This window comes from Neurospora crassa, linkage group II (genome assembly GCF_000182925.2).
Source record: "Neurospora crassa OR74A linkage group II, whole genome shotgun sequence".
Lineage (NCBI taxonomy): Eukaryota > Fungi > Ascomycota > Sordariomycetes > Sordariales > Sordariaceae > Neurospora > Neurospora crassa.
The window spans coordinates 1,073,877-1,094,174 of record NC_026502.1 but is presented as its reverse complement, the minus strand read 5'-3'; the positions used below and the strand labels follow the sequence as shown (position 1 = coordinate 1,094,174).

Below are 20,298 nucleotides of genomic sequence, written 5' to 3'. Positions count from 1 at the left end.
ATATGGTTTGACATTTTGGATGTTAGAGATGGCGTATCCATTAATAACATCATGTATTAGTTAGCTATGAAGGTGCATAGGAAAGTTGACACGAGGGTTTGAACCAACAAATAAACTAGTACTGCACTGTATATCTAATTGCGAGAGGCATTCAAAGCTGAGAACGCTTAATAAGATAGTTCTTTCCACCATTGTATACTTGTTGTTACAAAATATCCGTTTTCGTTAGTCTCTAGCAAGTCCTTTAAATTGAGATCCAAAGAAATATGCAGTTTATATATTAATTGAGCCAATTGAGGTGCTTGTTTCTATTTATTGTCGGTATAGCTGTCAAAGATTCTGAACTAAACGGCACCTCAACTATCGAACGTCGTGGCGGAGGAGTCATCCGGGACTTGAGTGAGGTAATACTGTGTTGGGCCTAGGCAGCTGGTCTGCCTCGTTCAAATATAGTGAACTGATGACTCGGTAGGAACAATTGCAGAACTTCCAGTCATTTGCAAAGAGTAGTAACGGATGTTATCACTTGCTGCACTTTCGACTCCTTGCTTGCTTTGAACGTTCTTGGTCATACGAGCGATAGTTCAGCTGTTCTCCCCGACTTGCCATTGACCAGAAACCTAAGAAAGGCGTCCGATAGATGCTTCAATCTGAAGTGGCCTGGAATGCTCCAGCCATGTTTAACAAACAATTGAATACAATGGGCCTGAACGGCCCCCACACTCAGGGAGATGCTAACTGGGAACTTCATCCCTATACTAGGTAGGTATTATTCGATGCCAATATGTAGAGGTAACTAGGGTGCTAGTTGTAACCTTGGCCCTGGGGGCCAGAAGAAAACCAAGATATATATTCCTAACTAGACCAAAATTATCTAGCTTGACTCGTCTTTTGCCGCTACCGAGATCCTGAGACGAGGTCCTTCGCCCATCAAGGGTGTTCTCTTCGGGCATCAAATAGAACTATCGTGGAATCAATCCTAAATGTGCGGAAAGTGACTGCCGCAATCAGGTCTGATGATATATTTATCGAGTAGTCGGGTAAATGCAGACCGTTTATTGCGGCATTCGTTGTTCCGATCCTAATTTGTTGACGTCTAGTGATGCAAGGAGTGACTGCCGATGCGAGAAGATTGGTAGTACACAACCAGAACACCAAGTTTGTAGTGATGATCACTGCGTGGAGCAAAGTATTACCGAGGATGCGGCTTTCAACAGTCTGAGTACAGAGCGAGTGTCCCAGTGGCCCGGGGTGGGGTTTCAGGTGAACAGGGACAATATCTGGTCCGGAGAGATGGATGGTGTAGCGTCAAGGGCCGAGTACAAACAGTGGTTGTCTTGATTTACTTAAAGCTATGCAATACAGTATTCGAGTTTCATAAACCAAGGCCGAGTATTTTCCTCCTCCTTTGGGTTCCTTATCCACTCATTGAAAAGCCCATATCAGACAACTTTTAGCAGGTAAAGACACTCGGTCCAGGGTTCTTGTACGAGGTAGGTACGGGATAGTTGATGTTGATCAGAATACCGGGATCGGAAGCCTTGTAGGCCCCAGGAAATGAGACTTTGTAGTTAGCACCGGGTTCAGTGCTGCCGCCACCGGTGATGCTGAGCTGAGCGCATGAAATGTAGAACTGGGCAGCTCCTGAGCTCTGAGCGACGTGCAGTCCAATGTGCTCGGCACGGAGGAGATAGCTGCCGGACTTGATGCAACTGGGAATTTTGACGGGGAAAGAGCTCTTGCCTGTATGGATCAAGATGTAGTGTCAGTATCTGGACAAGGATGTGTGGCTGTTCTCTATCGTGATGAGTCGTGCACTCTTACCATTGCTAGACCATGTGAGTTGTGAGCCAAATGTGGGTTGCTCGTGATAGATCTTGAACCAAACAGCACCTTCTCCGGTCCAACTGTTAATATCCTGGCCGTCCGGAACTCTGGCCAGGTAGAACTGCATTGGCCCCGGGTGGTAGACGCTGGGAGCTGCGCCGTATGTGATGGTGGTGCCAGCGGCGACACTGAGAGTTGACTGGGCAGGGCTGTGGGTGGACTGGAAGCACCGAATTTGCTGCGAGTTCACATTGTCGACAAAGCCATTGTTCTGCCAATTATCCGCCCTGCGAACATACTGCCAGTCGGCAGTTGTTCCGCTGTTTGCCCACACCTTGGGAAATGTGTAGTGGGCGCTAGTGCCGAGTGCGGCGGCGAGGAGGAGAGAGATCGAGGGAAGCATAATGGGCCAGTGAAATTCCGTATTCAACAAGATCCTGAAGTCAAGACTTGGGTGCTGGACCTTTCATCCAAGTTATCGAAAGTTGGGAATGAAGCCCCTTTTGAACATCTATATCATTCCCTGATACCCGGTCAGGCGACGCAGGTCGTCAATGCACATCACTCTTTGCATATTTCAATGGCAAGCCATAACCTCATCGAGCTCCTTCCGTGACCCGATGCGGCATGAAAGTACTTGGCGGAGGCTGCCGTTCCATGGTCTTCAGGTTGGGATAGCTGGATGGCCGCCTTGTCCCGGCCGGATAAAGTCATGGTCGACCATTCGGAGGGTCACAGAGGATTCGAACACTATAAGACATACAACGGGAGTTGAGAAGCCTCCTCCATTCTCAGATTTCCGTATGCTTGGAGGCGTTGCGGGGTGTGCGTATGAAGCCTGCAAGATGTCAGCGGATTTTCGACTTGTTTGGTTCTCAGAGTCGTAGCCCGAGATCTTAAAAAAATGTCAAAGGTTTGGTTCGGTGCGATGCATCCGTTATCCCTTCTGGGCAAGTCGATTGTTGACAGTGCCGAGTCTCGCAAGGCACAAAATGCCGGCCGCGCTTGACGTTGTTTATACCCCTGAATAAGAGCTTGGACCGAGTATCGACGGGATCATTCAGTCTTCTTTTAAGGAAGCCGTATCGCCGCTGATAAAACCAAATATCTTGGTGGCAAGTGCGGTTGGGGTTGCCGCCTCGTTCGGAAAACAACATGTTGTTGACTTGACACATGTCATTGGATGACGCTGGGTGGAGTTAGTGCCGTGCATGCATTCGTGCGCTAGATTAGAGCGCACCGGGGCGACGACCCCAAACTCCTTCCTTCTTTGGCATCAAGAATGACACCTTATCTAGGTAGGCGGCGCCCGCGCGGATCATGGCGTGCAACTCGGGGCAAGAATGGAGGGAGCCCACCTCAGCCACGACCAGGAACTCAGATGTTTCTGTGTAAACCTACCTAGGTATCTATACGTTTCCTGCTCGATAACCAAAGTAACCACCCCGCATCCTCTGTGCTACCTGCAAAGTTCTCCTTTCGTCCATCGCCATAATGCCAGTTCAAGAGTCCATAATCCCAACGCCATCCGGAAAGATGTCCAAGACCGGTCCAATTAGTCTACAAGTCCTTCGGGACAACACCAGAGAGATAGGGGAGAGCTATGCGCAGATTGTTGATGCTTTGGAGGCTGCGTTTAACATCAATGATGATGCTCTCATTCCCCAGGCTGCCAAACGCCTCGCAGACCAGCTTGACAGCACTATACCCACATGCGACGACCCTGCGGACATGGAATCGGAGGTTGAGGACGCTCGGTATAACGTATACACCACCTTGTTGGCAGCAGTGCAATTAGTACCCGCCGGCCATGAAGCGCATCACCGGCTGGCTTTGGTTTTACATGATTTGGCTGGCCTGGATGGACATCCTGTTAGTTCTGTTACGGATCTATCCGGAAGGGTTGAGTTGCTGACACTGATTCTGTAGGCATGGCAGCGCTTGGACGGCTTCGCCATCTGCAACCGAGATGCATGGCAAGGTAGGCAAATAAGAAGATTTCATGCAATTCAAGCTAGGAGCCTGACAGGTTGAGATCCATGGTTGCTAACACCAGTTAGATCCAACCCTCAACTTGGAATCTGCCACCGATGCAGAGGTCCACGAACGATGGTGCAACCTCAACGCATTCCTAGCGATCTTGCTCAGCACGGGCGCAATTAACTGGCGGGAATTGCCCATATGGGAACTTCGCGATGGTCTGGAGGAGAGCGTGGAGGAGCTCTCCCAGGAAGGCAAGGACACACGGGTTGTGGTTGCCACCTTGTGGATCAAGCATGCTGGAAAGTTCATCTGGGAACATTCCCTTTCAGGCAAGCCGGAAAACTTGGATGAGACTGATTCAAGAATGCTTAGAGCTGGAGAGCTATATCAAGGCCAGCCGGGGTATTCGCGAGACCGATGGGACTTTTGGAAGAGGCGTCTTGGGGAACTACGGAGCCATGTGAGCGAGTCGCGAAGCTCTGCTATTGACGAAGCCATTGAGACCATGACAGAATTGGAGAGCAAGAGCTGAATAACCTGGTGAGGAACATAACGGCTTTTGAGGGAGATTGGGCCAAGGACCTATGTCCGCTTCTATAATGTATTTGCCGGGGTCTATAGCTCGAGACGTCCGCAACCCACAATGTAAGGTGGTTAAGTGGTGCACAGTAGAGAGATCGGAAAAGATAAACTCGTTAAAATACAAATAGCTTCAAAAGAGAGAACTCAATCTGTGCGGCAATCACAAAGTTTCTATTTGGTGATTTGGCGGCACATCGACAAGCAGTCATGTACAGAGGATAGTGCTGCAATCTTCCTTTCAAGACCCCTCTATAGAATCCAAAATATTTTGTTGCTCCTAACAAGGCCTCATGGCGCAACGGTAGCGCGTTCGACTCCAGATCGAAAGGTTATCCGTTCAAATCGGGTTGGGGTCAATCATCATTGTTTTTGTGATCTTCTCTATTTTTTTGTTCTGTCGTCCATATTTTTTTTTATTTTCCCAAGTACAATCACGTGGTCGCACAGTGGTTAGTTATCCCTTGTTCGCATCCCAATGAGGATTGCGAAGGAGTTATACTACATTGTCTCGACTGTAGGACCTCATTTCAGGTTGTTGGGTGGAATTGGTCGAGCAACAACATACCTAGACCACTCAAACTGTACAGGCACCCCAATGCTTGTTAACCGGTATTCCTTGATATTGCAACATCAACTTACGGATGCAACGTGTAGCCACGAGCGATGAGTTTTGACTCATCTCAATGGCTCTTGCAGATGTGAACTTTGCGGCTCCTTCCGAAAATTGAGACTGAATCAATCAGACGATGACATTTAATAATTTGAGCCTGACTTGCTTGCCCTTACCTCCCTTCCATGCGCTGCTTGGTATCAATCCGAGATATGCACCTATCCAGCCCGTACACCAAGAAAAAGATAGAAAAACAAAGAAAAGAAAAAAGTTGCCAACTGTAAGAGGAGAAATAACGATAGACGATTCCGTCGTTGCGGATGGATCGAGAAACATACAACATAACGCCGCCTCATGCAACTACTTGATTCCATGTTCTGTCTCACAACTTGTTATGCAGTTATCCCTCCAGCTGCTTGTATAGTTCCTGTTATCCCATCATCTGCCTCCACCATTGGTGAACTTAAATCATCGGAATATCCGTTCACCGATGTCACCGCCCGGTCAGCGACGGCCGGCGATCCCGCTGTCTTTGGCGCCTGCGCTTCCGCCAGCCTCTTTATCTGCTGTTGCATCTCCTCTCGTCTCTTCTCCCTGGCCAGACTCATTTCTCTCTCCAAGTCAACGGCCTTCGCCCTTCTTGCCTCCACCTCATCTCTCTGCACCACCCTCCTCAGCGCCTCAGAAGCCTGTATCAATCCATCAATACTGATCGCATGATTGGTCATCTGATGGTTGATGTAGCTGTAGATGTGTGCCGCCGAGTCACAGGCAAGCAGCTGGCGTTCATTCAGCTTGAGCAAAGCCAGTGCAACCTGAAACAGAAACACGCCGCCGTCATGGGTGCACAGTAGTACGTCCCAGACGCGGAAGAGAGCCTCAGCAGACAGGCAGTCTGTGAAAACAGACAGGAACCACTGAAACGTCATGGTCTCGAGGGTAATGCCAAGCTCTTCAAAGTGAGCACTGAGCTTGGGGAGAACCTCAGACACATATTGGCGCAGGACCTGCTGGTCGGCCCTGGAGGCGAGAAGGCTATGGTCAAAGTAGTTGGGCGGCAGGATATTCTCAACAATGGATACCAGGATCCAGAAGGCGTCCTCGGCACATGGGGTGATGAGAAGGAGGTTAGCGACGACGAGGTTCATGCCCTGGCAGTAACCCACATCTGGATTGCGTCGGGCGTACGCAAGTAGTACCTCGTTGAGCTTGTTGACCCCTGGACCTTTGCGGAAGAAGATGTTATCCGTAAGGGTGCGAGTGATGTCGGCCTTGATTTGTGCCACGACCTGCGGATCGTCCTGGTCCCCTGCCTGGTTGACAAGGTCATCATAATAACCCGGAATACGCAAAGCTTTGGCCCCGCAACATTCGGACCAGATTTTGGACCGGTAGGCGACAGGAATACCACCAAGTATGAGTTGCCTAAACTCATTGGCCTTGGCACGTCCAACTTTGCCTTGAATACCCAAACTTGCAACGCCAATCAGCTCACCATCTCCTAATCTCGTTTCAGGCATTACTGCTTCGGCCCTTTGAAACCTAGCCTCGGCGGCAGCGGCGGCAGCAGCAGCGGCAGCCTCCCCGTCTCGTTTTCTTTCCGCCCGTACTTTACGAAGGAAATCGTTCCATCGCACAGTCTTTTCCCTCTGAAGTGTATCGTGGAGCTGATTGAGGTTCTGCAACAGCAGCCTAACTGGTTCCGCATCCTCTTTCGCCATGCTCGCCGACGACGATTGTTGCTCCCCTTCGTCTGGGGAGGGTTGATCCTCATTCTCCAGCAATGCGATAGCGGCGATGGCAGGAGTAGCTGACGGAACGAACCCACGCTCCTCCGACGTTATCAAGCCAGGCGATTTGGGTGCTTCGGGCACTTCACCACCTTCCATCAGCTCGAAGCCTGGCACAGTAATCAACGGGGTGTGAGAGAGGAGCTCGGTTGGGAATGTTGCGATCTTGAGGTAATCCTGCCACTTTCTGGGCTTAGAATCATCCCGTTGCTCCTCAGCCGAAGGAGATTCCGGCCCGGCCTCATTCGCTGTGTCTCCTCTGCCACTAGAGCTCTCGTCTAACATGGCCGGGGATAACCTGTTCCGCCCAGTGCTGAGCATCTCGGTACGGCTGGGCTGCTTGGCATGACGCGCCATTCTGGTGGCCTCTCTCTGCCGCTTTTTCCTCCGCTGGTCATAGATGAAGCCAAAGCGGTCAGTGAGAAATTCGGACCCAAGATGGTTGTTGTATATGTGTGTCAGCGTTGGCGGCTGAACCTCGGGTGGAAGAATGGTGTCCATCTCGACCGGACCATAACTCTGCTGGCGGGACACGAGGTCTCTCGAGGGGCTGGACCCCATGGTATCCCATCGGTCCTGCTGCTGGTATCGCTGGGGTACGTCAAGAGGTTTAGTGGGGCCGGTAGCGCGACGCATGGCCATGAACGATCTAGGGCCTGTTTGGGCGCCCGAGACTGTACGGCCTGAGAGGGAGCTTGCGGCGCGGCTCGATGTAGATGGGGTTCTCATGGAGCCCCCAGGTTGCAGTACGGTGCTGGCACGGCCGCGCATGTCACCGTTACGTCCCGTGGTTGCACCACCCGCGACCAGCCGTAACGCAAGACTGGCCAGCGACGATTTCCGCGACTCATTCGCAGAGTTGATACTGGATGCCCTACTAGAGCTCCGCACAGAGTCTGTCGAGTCCGTCTCGGGCGGGTTGAACAGACCGTCGGCCAGCGTCGGGCGGCGCTGCTCTGGCCCCAAGCCACTACATCTCAGGACCGTCTTGGAGGTTTCCGTAGCACTTGCACCGGTCACGCTGCTCGGCCGACCTGAATTCTTTCCCGCCGCCCCAGTACCCCACAGAAAGTCTTTCCAGCCTTTGGTCATACCCTTTGTGGTTCCAGTATCGGCTGCAGGGGGCACCGATATGGTGGTAGCGCGTATAGTTGCGTCATTGAGGCCTGTGCTCGCGCCGACGGCTCTGAGATCGTGGGCCATGGCTTCGTTCATGAGGTCCGATAATCCGCCGCCAGCGGTCCCCCTTCTGGCCAGATTTGTCTGTTTGGCATCCTGCTCGATTGTGCGCAGGCGCGTCTCCAGGTCCAGGGTGGACAGACCGCATTCCAAGATAAGCTTCCGCAAGGCGCGTTCTCGGTCGTCGGCACGTCGCCGCAAAGTGGCGATCTGAGCATCGCGCTCTGCCAAATCCCGGGATATCTGTCGGACGAGGTTGACAGCGCCATGGCGAGCAATCAGGCGCTCAATGTGGGCATTATCAGCGTGGTGCAGGGAGCCAGGGATCTTGTTGGCGGTAAGAGGTACATCTTGGAAGAGTGCGTCGCGTGTGTCCGGCTCGGATTCAGCCGTGATCAAGTTTTCGACAGTAGAGGCAGGCCGTATCCGTTGTGGCTGTGGAGCTTCGGGGGTCTGGCGCGGGTCGCGGTCGTTGCCCACGGAGTCGGCGACGGAAACGGGATCGGACAGCTTGCGCGAGTGACGTGAAGGCGAGATGGAGGGTGAGAGGGAGGAAGGGTTGAGCTCGAAGAAGGACAGCTCCTGGCGAGGCGACTCGGGCGAGAAGGAGGGGAACGATGTAAGCGACTTGTCGGACGGGGCGATGGAAGACGCACAACTCGACGGGTATGATGTCAACCTCTTGCGGGCGCGGGCAGTGCTGGAGGCCCGGGAACGATGGCTCCGGGTGGTTGAGAGGACGGACTGTTGCGACACGGAGCGCTCAAGAGGAGCCACGGCGGCAGCGGGAGCGATGACCGCAGCTGGAGTGGTTGGGGTCGGCGTAGTGTCCTCCATGTCTTCCAGTTGGTCGAACCAGGACAAGGGCAGCGCACCTCATGTCATGGCCTTCCTCGGTCGACTTGATAGTGTGCGCCAGTCGTAAGCGTCTCTAGATTCGAAAGAGGATGGAAATAGGTAGCTGGTGGTGTCTGGCCGGAGAGGTAGCTGTAATCATGTCCGGTCGAGCTGTCCAAACAACTGAGCTGAACCAGCAATGAATATCTAGGTATGGTAGAAGTCAGGGAAGGAGACGACGGGAGGAAGACGACAGCTCTCGAAGGGTCTGGGCTGAGGTGCCCGGCAGAGTGCCGCGACAGGCCGTGATGTACCAACACGAGCAAAAGAATAATCGAACCAGGGCTGAGAGGGGTGTCGACACGCCCACATCCACTCGGATGGATTGCTGTACACTAGTGTAATATGGTGTATGTATGTACCTGGGACACGTGGAGTATACCCCGCCTGAGGCTGGCTGTAGGTAGAGATACCCACGTTCACCCAGGAGCCCACGGTCATTCTAACGCTCATGTAGGCCTACAAATGTACAGGTACATCCAGTGTCCTGTTTTGAGGATGTGAAGTAGATGCATGAATGGTTTTGACGCCCTTCATTGCGGTCCAACTGTTTGGATTACATTGCACAGTACGTGCCATTTTCCATTCGAGTGCCTTTCCTACATAGTTGTCCGAAATGTCAGTGGGCGTTTGACGGCCTTCCACTCCGTGGACACACGTGTTTTCTGGCACCGGATGTCCAGGGAAAAGCAGAAATGGCGAAAAGACAGGATTGGGGCAGGGAGAAAGAGTGACACGTAATAATATACTGCACGGCTCTTTTAAGATTTTGAGATACCTCCAGCGAGATGATATTCTTTCCAGATTTACATCCACAACAGCCCCTGTTGTCGGTGTTGTTGTTGTTGTTGTTGTTGTTGTTGTTGTCCCTTTTGATTTGAGCGTCACTGCACTGCAAACTCACGGGACAATCTGGCAAAGAAATTTGTACCCAAAAAAAAAGAAAAAGAAATTGAAAAAAAAAGGAAAAAAAAAAAGAGAGATCTACAGGCAAAGTCCGATCTCTTTCCTGTTCCTTGATGCTTGGTCTGTTTTCGTTCCTGGCAACTTACAATGCTTGTCTCTTTGGTGCCTTGATTTCCTGCATTAGCACTGTTTCAAGTTCTTCTCGTAAAACTGACATCAATCTTTACGTACAAGTAATCCCGTCATGCAGTATAGATAGGTATGTATCGCTTTTCCGAAGCCAATCAACCTTTCTCGCCTGTGCCGAATGCTTTCACTCCATCTAGACCTTCCCTGCCGGCCGATTTGATTTTTTGATTTTTGGCCCTTGTTACAATGAAAAAGAATGGAATCAAGGGTGAAGCATCATATATCAAGATGGGTATCCTTTTGTGCTTTGCTCTGCTGTGCTAAAAACCCTGCCCCGGCGCCCAGTATCCTGTCCGCCTGTGACATGTTTCCTGTACGCCTTTTCTTTGCCCGTTTACGTACCTATAATCTTGTATCCTGTGTGCCGCTTTCGTATGTACTACCACCCGATCATGGATGGAGCACTGTCCGCCTTCAGAACAATCCGCCATCTTCTTCGTGCAACGTTGACACGGCCGCAAAGTTGCCTGTTCTTCCCGGCCCTCCCGTCATCGCAACCCCTATCGGTCCAAGATCACCACCTCTGGCGTCACGAATGACCACGGTAGAGGACATGGTAGAAATAGCCATCGGCCTCAGCGGTAGTCTAGGCGGCGGGCTTACTCCGCCTTTCGAGATGAATCTGGAGCCCCTTACGGGTAACAGCGATCCAGCCGCATGACCAAAATTATCAACAATCGCGCTGGTCAGTTTCCTTCCGCCCTCGTTTCCGCTTCCATTTGCACCATTTCCACTTCCGTTGCCGTAACCGTATCCGTACCCATTATCGCTCCAGCTCCCCCAACTGCCACGGTCTTTGCCCGAGTATTCCCCAGTAGCGCGATGGTTGCCAGATTCCCGTTCATCCCTTGGCGATGAGATAGCCCGCACTTGGTTCCACATTCGGCTCACACTGCTGCCGCTCATGGCCAAGGATGATGTATGTGATAGCGGCGAAATGGGCGCCGACGGTGCTGATGGAACCGATCGATTCATTCTTGAACCAAAGGGAAAGGATGCTGGTTTCACCAAGTCGGGTATCTCCAGTGGCTCCTCATGTGGTCGTGGAGGGCGTGTTGGTGATGTGGGCGGCGGAGAAGTGGTTCCAGACAAGGAAAATGCTTCGTTCCGTAAAGATGACGGTCCTGTTGTCGAACCTGCCCCGAAACTACTCAAACTTCCCCGGCTTTCGGGCGCACCAAAGCCATGCATCTCAAACAAGGCCGGGGGCGGTGGACCAGGAAGACTGCCAGTAGTGCCGTAAACCCTTGGCATGCCCTCGTACCGTGGTACGAGCTTGTTCGTCGTAGGTGATGTTATCGGTGATGATGGAAACATGACGTTGGAGTTGCCGCCGCCATGGCTGTGTGCCGGGGTGAGCGGCGTCAGGGGCGGAGATGGCGACTGGTTGTGGCCCGAACGTAGGATCGAAGGGAGCAGCCTGCGGTCCCGGAGGCGGAGAGGGGGTATCAGCGGCCTGGAATCATAGCTGGACGCAATTAGCGGCGTTGGCCGACCTCTAGGAGCAACTCCGTTATCGAACCTCGAACGAGACTGTCCCCGAACGTCATCTAAGCCGCACCGGTGCTTTTTTCGTCTGTGCAGGCACAAAAAGGCCAAAGCAACCATAATGATGAACCCAGTAACCGAACAAACCGAAATTGCGGCCTTGACCCCCATGGATAGCCCGCCTTTGAGTGTTGTAGTCCCATTGTTTACCCCAAAAGACTCGGCAACCGTGGGTCGGGCTGGTGTTGCTGATAGCCATGATGGGTCCGTTATAAGAGAGATATCGCCAGTTGTTGTTAGAGTTGCTGAGGACGTTGAGAGGGACAAAGGCGCAGTTGCGCTTCTGAACGTTGTGCTTCCAGAAGTTGAGGGGATGGAAATCGGTTCTTGAACCACCAGTGGAGATGGGGCCGACACGGGGTTGATTTTGAAGCCTGTTTGTGCACAAGGCCCAGCTCCTCCCTTGCTAGTTTGGCAGACGAAGCCCCTGGGTGGTGGTCCTGGATCTAATACCGAGTGAAATCCAACGCTGCCATCTCACGTTAGCATGGCAAGTACCCTCGAGCTCATGACGACCAGCTAGAAATGTTCACTCACTCCTGGCAGCTGTTGATGATCAGGTCGACGTTTGCTGGTTGTCCTACTTAGCCCGAGCCACTGACGATTACTTCTCCGGCTACCACTCACGGTCTTGCTGCAGCCCCCCCGTCTGGTTTATCCAGACGCCGCAAAACGTTGTGTCGCACCAATATAATGCCCAAAATCGAGAGCTGGGTGTCGTGGTCGTTAGATCGTTGCAAATGTATTTCCAGCCCTCGGGGGTTTCGTGGTCGATCGATACCGTCCTTAGAAACTGGTCCCTGCAAGATTGCAAACACTGTTTCGCTTCTGCTGTTGGTGAATCGCCTCGCATCTCGATCGCTTCCATATAGCACCCGCATTCCTCATCGCCGCTTGAGCCCCCCATAACTTTCGCAGCTACCACCAAGGCCATCTACTTGTGCTCAGGATGTGTACGAAGCCGAGCTTGAAGCCAATGGTAAAGTCAAATGCATAGGACTTGGCTTCTTCACCATAACTGCATGGCCAGACACCGATATGATAGGTTTATCGCGTGAGGATGTGTCCAAAGTGAATAGAGATAAAAGTGCTCAACTGGTACCAGAGGGCCCGCTTAGCCAAAAGAAGCATGTGATCAAGAAAAGTGTTGATAACTGATCAACGGGAACAACAACCAGCTCGCTTGCTCAACCGATAAATGACGTTTTTTTGAGTAGAAAATAAGAAAGTGAGCTGAAGGTCTTGAGATTCCCGCGGGAACAGGTGTGAAGTTCTGCGCGAGACTATATATCCGACCCGAACAGCTTTCTCATTAGGGTCATGTGTTCTATAAGCAATAGGAGAGGCCCATGATGTTGAGGAACGGGAACACAACATCGCACGAGTCACTACGGGAGGGGCTGCTAGACATGTACACTATGTAGAGTGAAGGAAGAGTGAGAGTGCGAGACAAAAGGACAGGTTGAGGAAGGAAGACTGGCGCTGGAACAAATGAAGCATCAGCCGGAAGAGAGGGAGATGCTCATCACCTGGGAAAGGAGTGTTTTCGTGTTACACCGTTACTGCGCGTCTCCGTAGTCCGACGAGAATAGTCTCGTATGAGGACCGGGAAGGGGTTAGGTTGTCTTGCCACTAGAGGTTTGGAGCCTGCAGGCATCCGCTGGGCTTCGCAAAGAGAAGGATTTCCCTGTCGAGTCCTCACCCACGGTTGCACAAGCCTTGTAGTACGCATGAGAGTGCGAGAAAAAGGTTACCTTCGGGGGCAAAGGGGAGCTTAGGTGGTAGTCCGTCATTTCGTTTTCCAGCGCGGTTGAAGATGTTGAAACTAATTTTGTCTCTTTCCAAAGCTTGACCAGTAAAGCAAACTGGATAGTCCGTTTAGTCGGACGGTGTACGATTCAAGCCGACCTGGAAGGCTGCCTGAAAGCTTTTTTTTCAAGAATTCTTTTTCCCTTTTCTTTATTTTATTCTTATAAAGAGGTACAAATTTTTTTAAAACTTTTTTTTACTTTTATTTTATTTTTAATTTTTTTTTGCGACGGCAGCACTGGCTGGAAATGTCTGCCTTGATCATGAGCCAGCCACTCCCGCTAGCACAGCTAGTTCATCAGCCGAGAGAAGCCATAGGGTTGGTATAACGTCATATATGACACCCCTATTGCATGCATTGCCAGGCAGAGGTACCGGGTCGTGGATCCAAGATCGGGATAGATAGCCGTTGTAGGAAGGTATTCACAGCACAACAGCCTCATGGAGTCCGCAATTGATAAACTAAGCTGCTCTGCGCTGAACATGGCTGTTACATGCGTGTCGTATAGTCTGGCTTTCACGAGGTTATGTATAGGGCCAGGTTGCAAGAGGGAAGGGACGGACTGGGGCCCGCGTTTCTGGATACCCAATGGAATCCACGGTAAGGTGACAGGATATAAGTCCTATACAGCCATAGTGAAACAGCTGTGAGAGAGACTTGTGAGATGGTCATGCCATCGCACCTTTGTGTTGTGTAGTTGCGTGTAATCCAACAGGGCTTGGGACAGACTGTGAGACTTTTGGGGTGTTTGCTTTTGAATTCTCTTTCCAGCTGGCTTGGCGTGCTTAAAGCTCTGGTACATCTTGCACGTGGATTGAGGAATGGTCTCACGGCTGTCTTTTGGCATGCCGGTTCCCTTCCAAGATTGCACCGCAATTGCCAGCATCGCCGGCGATTAGCCCCCTTGCAATGCACCCATCCCAAATAAGCGCACAAGAACATAGCGAGAAGCCGTACTTGGGCGCGGCAGGGGCATCTGTCTCAGCCATTGGCTGTTGCCAAACAGGTGCCTGAAGGTTGATTCATATGGAATTTCCAATCAAGTCCTTCTCGAAAACCCAGGCCCTAGGTTCGGCGGAGGTAGTTCAAGGGTCGGAGATGGAAGAAGGTCACTATCCGCCAATGACACCATTTGGAGGAGGCTTCGTATATTCGCCGAGTCCCTATCAGCCTCCGACTGGAAGAACCTTCGCCCGTCAATCCATGATCGTTGGTGACCGTGCTACTGATGCGATAGCCAGTCAGAAATACGACCAGGAGTAAAAAGACACGAGCAAGGCAAAGCCATACCCCATCGCGGCCATGAAGTTTTTGAACAGCTGTGAAGGCGCGTCCAGTACGAATACATTGAAAAAGATCCGTAAATGGCGTCAGCTCAAGAGCCGAAATTAGTTGTTGGTTCGACCATGCCTCGTGTTCCTGGTCCCAGACTGAAGCCCAGCTTTCGCGGCCAGTGGAAATAGTTGTGAGGGCCACGTCTTGAGCAGAGAAAGAGAACTGCTGAAGTAGACTCGGAATAGGGCTTTCGTATCTGTGCCTCTCCTCTGTTTTCACCAGATGTTCGGCTCGAAAACGGTCAGCCAGTCGGGGCGTGGAGATATGCCATGCTCGGGTGTTGACTGATGCAGTGTGTGACCACGATGCTCAGCCGGGCGCGGCATCGTGGTCGAAACGAACTTTGTTGTTCAGCTTCGATACGTGTTGACGTCTCAAAGAATCCTCGAGTGCGGCAGTTACCAATTTCCCAGACCATGGCCGTAGTAACAATGCGTGGACTCGTCATGGCATGGTTGCTGAGGCCATCGATTCCTTCACCGCGGAAGTAGCGGAAGGGGCATGCCAGTCCGTCAGCCATGACAAAGAACTTGCAACCGAAGTTGAACTGCAATGTTGCGGACTAGACGTGATAAAAGCCCAGACATTGGACTATGATGTTCTGATGTGCCATTGTAAAGAGAAGGATCTAAAGGGAAAGGGAACAGACGCGACGGGAAGTGTGTCATCCGTTCTTGGACATTCGTCGGCGGTCGAGCCAATACAAAACTGGCGGCAAATTGAACCTCGGCCCGCCCCCGGATTTGTTAGTGCCCGCTAGGCTTGGTTTCCCCGCGCTCAACCGGCAATGTCTCATCAGTGAGATGATAGATGTAGACACAGCGTTTGTGTCCCAAAATTGATTTTGTTCCCAACTCTTGAATGCGGTCTTCTGTCATGTCTTGAAGATAACACTAGCTCACGAACCCAAAGAAAAAGAAGCGCACTTGAACTTTGAGGATTCGAAGAAAACCCACCATGTCCGAGTTCGCAAAGCAACGTATCCAGGCGATTGGTAACCATCTTGCTGCCAATAAAGCCATCCCACCCGTTATCAAGATGGCTGGGGACTCGAATGGACCTAGAGTAACTGGCAAAGTGGTTATCATCACCGGTAAGTCGACTTGTACTTGCTGTAGGCCGCTTGCTTTTCGTGGGTTGAAGCTAACGGTTCTCAAGGGGCAAACTCCGTTCTCGGTATTGGCCGAGCATCTGCTCACCAGTTTGCCCAGAACGGGGCAAAGGCAGTCTACATCTGCGACTACGATGATTCCAATCTCGAAGAGCACAAGCGCGAGATCGAAACACTATATTCCAGCGCGAATGTACACACGCGACAGTTTGATGCCGCCGATGAAAAAGCCATCAGCGAGGTTGTCAAGGATGCTCTGGACCGGTACGGACGGCTCGATGTCTTCTTTGCCAATGCCGGAATTCTTGGCCCTCATACCAAGTTCTCCGACGTTGAAGCTGATGAGTTTATGGAGACGATGCGGGTCAACGCGCTCGGGTAGGACGCCTGGTTTTCTTTCCGTCCGAACTGCCCTTTCTTGTCTGGTTGATCTCGTAGAGCATCGCTAACCATGCGTACCATCAAAGCCCCTTTCTTGCCGCCAAATACGCGGCGCCGGCCATGCAAAAAACATCAGCGGAGAAGCAAAAGTCCTCCGGCAGCATTATCATGACAGCTTCGGTAGCCGGTTTGCGGTCCAACGCCGGTGGGACACCATACTCTGCTTCAAAGGCAGCCGTCGTCAGCATGGCACAAACCATTGCCTACCAACTGGTCGGGACCAACATCCGGGTCAACGCTCTCTGCCCCGGCCTGATCGAGACGGCTATGACGGCGCCCGTATTCGACAGCGCACGAGCTCGGGGTACCGAAGGTAAGATTGGACAGCTCAACCCTCTCAGGAGGGGTGGACACGCTGACGAGATTGCGCGTGTGGCCTTGTTCCTGGGAAGTGATGAGAGTAGCTATGTCAACGCGCAAGCATGGGCGGTGGATGGTGGTCTAAGTTCTGGCCATCCTTATGTGCCCGGCAAGATTGCGTAGACCACTGGGACAGTATCATAACTAGAGTCAGTGTGACCTTGACCGAGAAGGAATCACATACTTTTGCAGTATTTGGCATCCCTTGCTTGGGCAAACAGTGTGATGATGTGTTTTCGACAAGGGCGTACTGTAGTCGTTGCCCAAAACCGCGGGCGGTCGAAAAGGGGGCAACTTCACCCTCCAGGTTGTAAAGTCTTCACCGACTGGGTATAACGGCATTGCCATGCACGCACTGATGTAGAATAGTGTGTACCGTCCTTTTGGAGTCTTGGATAGAGCATCTCCAGGCCAAACCCTCCCGCCTTTAGCTGACTTCCTTGCCCGGGCACCTCTACTCTAGACCGGAAAGAGATCTCTCGCGAGTACATACAAACAGCAGGCACATGGCCCATGAAATTGAGAGAGAATCTGGTGGGAAATACAATGCAGCTCATTGAAATTGTCCCACAACAAGACTGACCAGGTTCAGTGTTTGTAAGAGCATGGGCGCCGAGGCAAGGAGACGTGGGGGGAAAGTCTCAGGAGAAGTTGGGGAAACGCGGGTAGCTGGGGACTACTATGTACAGTTCATAACAGCTGACGATACAGTGATGCTGTACAGTGGGATGGCCCTCCTCTGACCAATCGCGAATCCTCCACTGTCAGGATCTACGGTTCCTATAGAGGCGGGTTATATCTAGACTACCCCCCTTCCCTATATCTAGACTATTTAACCGTATTGAGCACACATTTCACATAAAATCGATAAATCCCATATTTCGTGACTTTTCAACCGCCAAGCCACTAGAACCCTCCCTACACCCCCATAATCGACTGCCGGGACTAGCCCGGCATTTCAAATAGCGTTGTAATATACTACAATTACAGTATAACTCGCCCTGTAAAATACCCTATAAATCTACGGTCGCTAGCGTATATATCAGTAAAATTAATCCCGCACTATACTTTATACTCGATTGTACTCGATTACCTATGCTAGTATACATCTGAGCCAGCCTTATAAATTACCCTATAAGGCACCCTACTTGCAATTATAGCTATACTCCCCCCCCTACCTCTACTTTCTAACGAAGATAATAATTATATATTTAATACCCTTATCGCCGCTAATGAGACTACTGATAATAATTTTATTGAGTAGATATTTGAGAACCGCCCGAAGTTATATAATCCTTAAATTACTGTACCGATTGAATAGTTATTCGAAGATTAGGATATAGCGAAGCACTTCCTTTAAATCTTTATCTAAAATAATAGCTTCGCTGTTATAGTTATTTCCTCTAGCAACCGCCGTATTTATTTTGTATATACTAAGTTCGGGAAGTTTAAGCCAATAGGTATTAGGATGAGGAAGACTAATATAATAAAGTGTAACTATCCTTTTAAAGCGGTTATTAAATTAAAGAAAATTCCTATTTCTCTAGAGTTTACTAATCCTTATTATAATTACCCGCTATAGATTAAGGTATTTACTTACCCTTTAATGCGCAAGTTAACCTTAGAAGTAGAGGAATTTGTATAGTAATTCTATTAATAAGGATTTATTAAAAAACTGCTTTAAAACCGGAAACGCCGATTTCTAATCGAAGAGTGCTCCAAAACGAAAACTAACAACGGTAATCAATTTAGAAGGGTCGTTTATATCCCTCACAATATCTTACAACGAACGCAGCGATAGCGTTATATCGTCATTACCAATAGCCATCGATAGCGGTGCTCGTGGATTCGAAAATAGTATCTATAACCCGCTTGTAGAAATCTCAATATATAATAATCCTAAAGCCGTACTTATTACGAAGACCTCGGATAAAACGGAAGAAGATAATAAAATATTGAAGAAGTTTATTATTAAAGCGAATAAATCTACGGACTACAATATTATTTCGACCGAAGATTATCGTTGGGTTCGAAAGTTACTTCTCAAATTCGTAAAGGTATATATTAGAAAAAGTAGGTCTATGCGACCCAAGGTTAATAAGGTTAGAACCGATTAGTTTATTATTAGGAAGGATTTTAATAATTTAAAGAAAGATATTTTGAAGGAGATTAAGAAGGGCGTTTAAGAAGTATTAAAGTATTAGGCCGATATTATAGCGAAAGTTAGCCCGAATAAAATTAATACTACCTTCTAATAATTACTTACTATTATTAAGAAGTTTATTCCCTTTAACTTCGAACGGTAGTTTATTATTAAAGGAATAACAATTACCGCCGAATTTATAAACCGTTCGAACGAAGATACGAAAACGACCTTAGCTATTTACTTAGGTAAGAAGAAACCCGGCTTAGTAGTTTGTATAGCTATTAGGATACTAATAACCGGAGATTATATAATTATATTTAATAAGCTTATATATATTTAGTATTAGCGAAATTAAGTATAGGTTAAAGAAATTTTCGGCCCTAATACTTTTATTACTATAAATACTATAAATATACTAATTCGGGGCGTACTTTAGAATAATATTAATAATTATACTATAGTAGAAGTTATTTTAAATGTAGTAAAGGAGAGGAACTTAAAGGTATCTATTATTAGAGTTTGGCTATAGAAGAGAAGAAATGGAGAGAGTAGAAGTTTGCTCCTTATAGAAGTTGTTATTATATTAGTAGTATACTTCCTCTAGAATAATTTCTTTTTTTAGGATAGCGGCGTATATTTATATAAATTATTTTAAACTTCGAATAACGTTTAATAATACTTTAAATATTAGGGAATTGAATATATAGTAAGATTTTACTATTAAAATAATATTTACGCTTATTGTAATAAAATTAAATATAAAGGAGACTACTTTAGCGAAGTAAATTATCCGTTTAACAATAATAAATTATTTATTTATTGTAAATTATATAGGAAGAAGGGGTATTATACGTATAATTACAAAGAATACCCTATTCTCTAGAAAGTAATTATAAAAGCGTTTATTATGTACGTTAAAAGGTTATAGGCGTTTACCCCTTATAAAAATTTAGCTAGAAAGGTATTGGAGTTAACGATGGAGATTGTAGATGAGGGCGTCCTACTAAACGCTCCTCCCAACTCCTATATTATTATTACTTTAGAGAGATATATTAGAGGAGGTGTAAAGAGGGGACGGTTAAGAAAATTAATCGGCCTATTTAGCCGGCTAAAGTCTATAACCCCGTAGGGTCTAATAAATAAATACTATATATATTTATAAAGTATAGGGGGAAGTTGGCTATATAGCGGTAATAGCGCCTATACGATTATAGCCCCCCTTAGGGAAGTAATACCCTTATCCTCTACTAAAGGATTAGAAGGAACTCTATCCTAGGGTAATTAATAATCTAATTAAAAATATTCTATTAGAATATAAGGAAATCGTATAAAAGGGGAAAATTTTTATTCGAATAAGAGGAGATTTACAATATTATAGCGATTTAGGAATTGGGTAGAAATTTAAATAGGGATATTTATTGTCCTAGAGGCGGAAGGTATTTCGGGGTTAATTATTCGGAGAAGGGAAGGGCGGTAATATATATAAATAAGAAATAGAATTTAAAAGATTTAGACTTTTAAATTAGAAGGGATTGGATTATAATTATATTTAAGAATTTAAGAGATTTAATAACTATTTATTCT

At 48.8% G+C, this 20,298-nt stretch overlaps 6 protein-coding genes and 1 non-coding gene across 7 annotated transcripts; 3 read left to right on the top strand and 4 right to left on the bottom strand.

Moving 5' to 3' along the window:
* Positions 1-1,299: 1,299 nt before the first annotated feature.
* On the bottom strand, positions 1,300-2,957 carry gh61-6 (glycosylhydrolase family 61-6). The gene is made up of 2 exons (XM_950799.3): positions 1,825-2,957; positions 1,300-1,743 (listed from the first exon to the last, which is right to left on the bottom strand). Exons 1-2 carry the CDS (start codon positions 2,228-2,230, stop codon positions 1,454-1,456), a joined length of 696 nt encoding a protein of 231 aa, XP_955892.1. The 5' UTR covers positions 2,231-2,957; the 3' UTR covers positions 1,300-1,453.
* A 159-nt stretch (positions 2,958-3,116) lies between these two features.
* On the top strand, positions 3,117-4,551 carry NCU03329 (hypothetical protein). The gene is made up of 3 exons (XM_950800.2): positions 3,117-3,699; positions 3,757-3,808; positions 3,888-4,551. The coding sequence occupies exons 1-3, from the start codon at positions 3,322-3,324 to the stop codon at positions 4,340-4,342; spliced, it is 885 nt and encodes a 294-aa protein (XP_955893.2). The 5' UTR covers positions 3,117-3,321; the 3' UTR covers positions 4,343-4,551.
* Positions 4,552-4,676: 125 nt separating this feature from the next.
* NCU15261 lies at positions 4,677-4,748 on the top strand. The gene has a single exon. It is a non-coding gene; the product is annotated as a tRNA-Trp (tRNA).
* Positions 4,749-4,990: 242 nt separating this feature from the next.
* On the bottom strand, positions 4,991-9,116 carry NCU03330 (TBC domain-containing protein). The gene has a single exon (XM_950801.2). It carries the CDS (start codon positions 8,806-8,808, stop codon positions 5,395-5,397), a length of 3,414 nt encoding a protein of 1,137 aa, XP_955894.1. The 5' UTR covers positions 8,809-9,116; the 3' UTR covers positions 4,991-5,394.
* Positions 9,117-10,183: 1,067 nt separating this feature from the next.
* On the bottom strand, positions 10,184-12,625 carry NCU03331 (hypothetical protein). Its single transcript, XM_950802.3, has 3 exons — positions 12,139-12,625; positions 12,049-12,082; positions 10,184-11,980 (listed from the first exon to the last, which is right to left on the bottom strand). Exons 1-3 carry the CDS (start codon positions 12,443-12,445, stop codon positions 10,378-10,380), a joined length of 1,944 nt encoding a protein of 647 aa, XP_955895.3. The 5' UTR covers positions 12,446-12,625; the 3' UTR covers positions 10,184-10,377.
* A 1,395-nt stretch (positions 12,626-14,020) lies between these two features.
* Positions 14,021-15,355, bottom strand: NCU16526 (hypothetical protein). The gene is made up of 2 exons (XM_011395372.1): positions 14,612-15,355; positions 14,021-14,546 (listed from the first exon to the last, which is right to left on the bottom strand). The coding sequence occupies exon 1, from the start codon at positions 15,174-15,176 to the stop codon at positions 14,898-14,900; it is 279 nt and encodes a 92-aa protein (XP_011393674.1). The 5' UTR covers positions 15,177-15,355; the 3' UTR covers positions 14,021-14,546; positions 14,612-14,897.
* Positions 15,356-15,438: 83 nt separating this feature from the next.
* Positions 15,439-16,809, top strand: NCU03332 (3-oxoacyl-(acyl-carrier-protein) reductase). Its single transcript, XM_950803.2, has 3 exons — positions 15,439-15,749; positions 15,815-16,145; positions 16,235-16,809. Exons 1-3 carry the CDS (start codon positions 15,614-15,616, stop codon positions 16,689-16,691), a joined length of 924 nt encoding a protein of 307 aa, XP_955896.2. The 5' UTR covers positions 15,439-15,613; the 3' UTR covers positions 16,692-16,809.
* Positions 16,810-20,298: the final 3,489 nt, after the last annotated feature.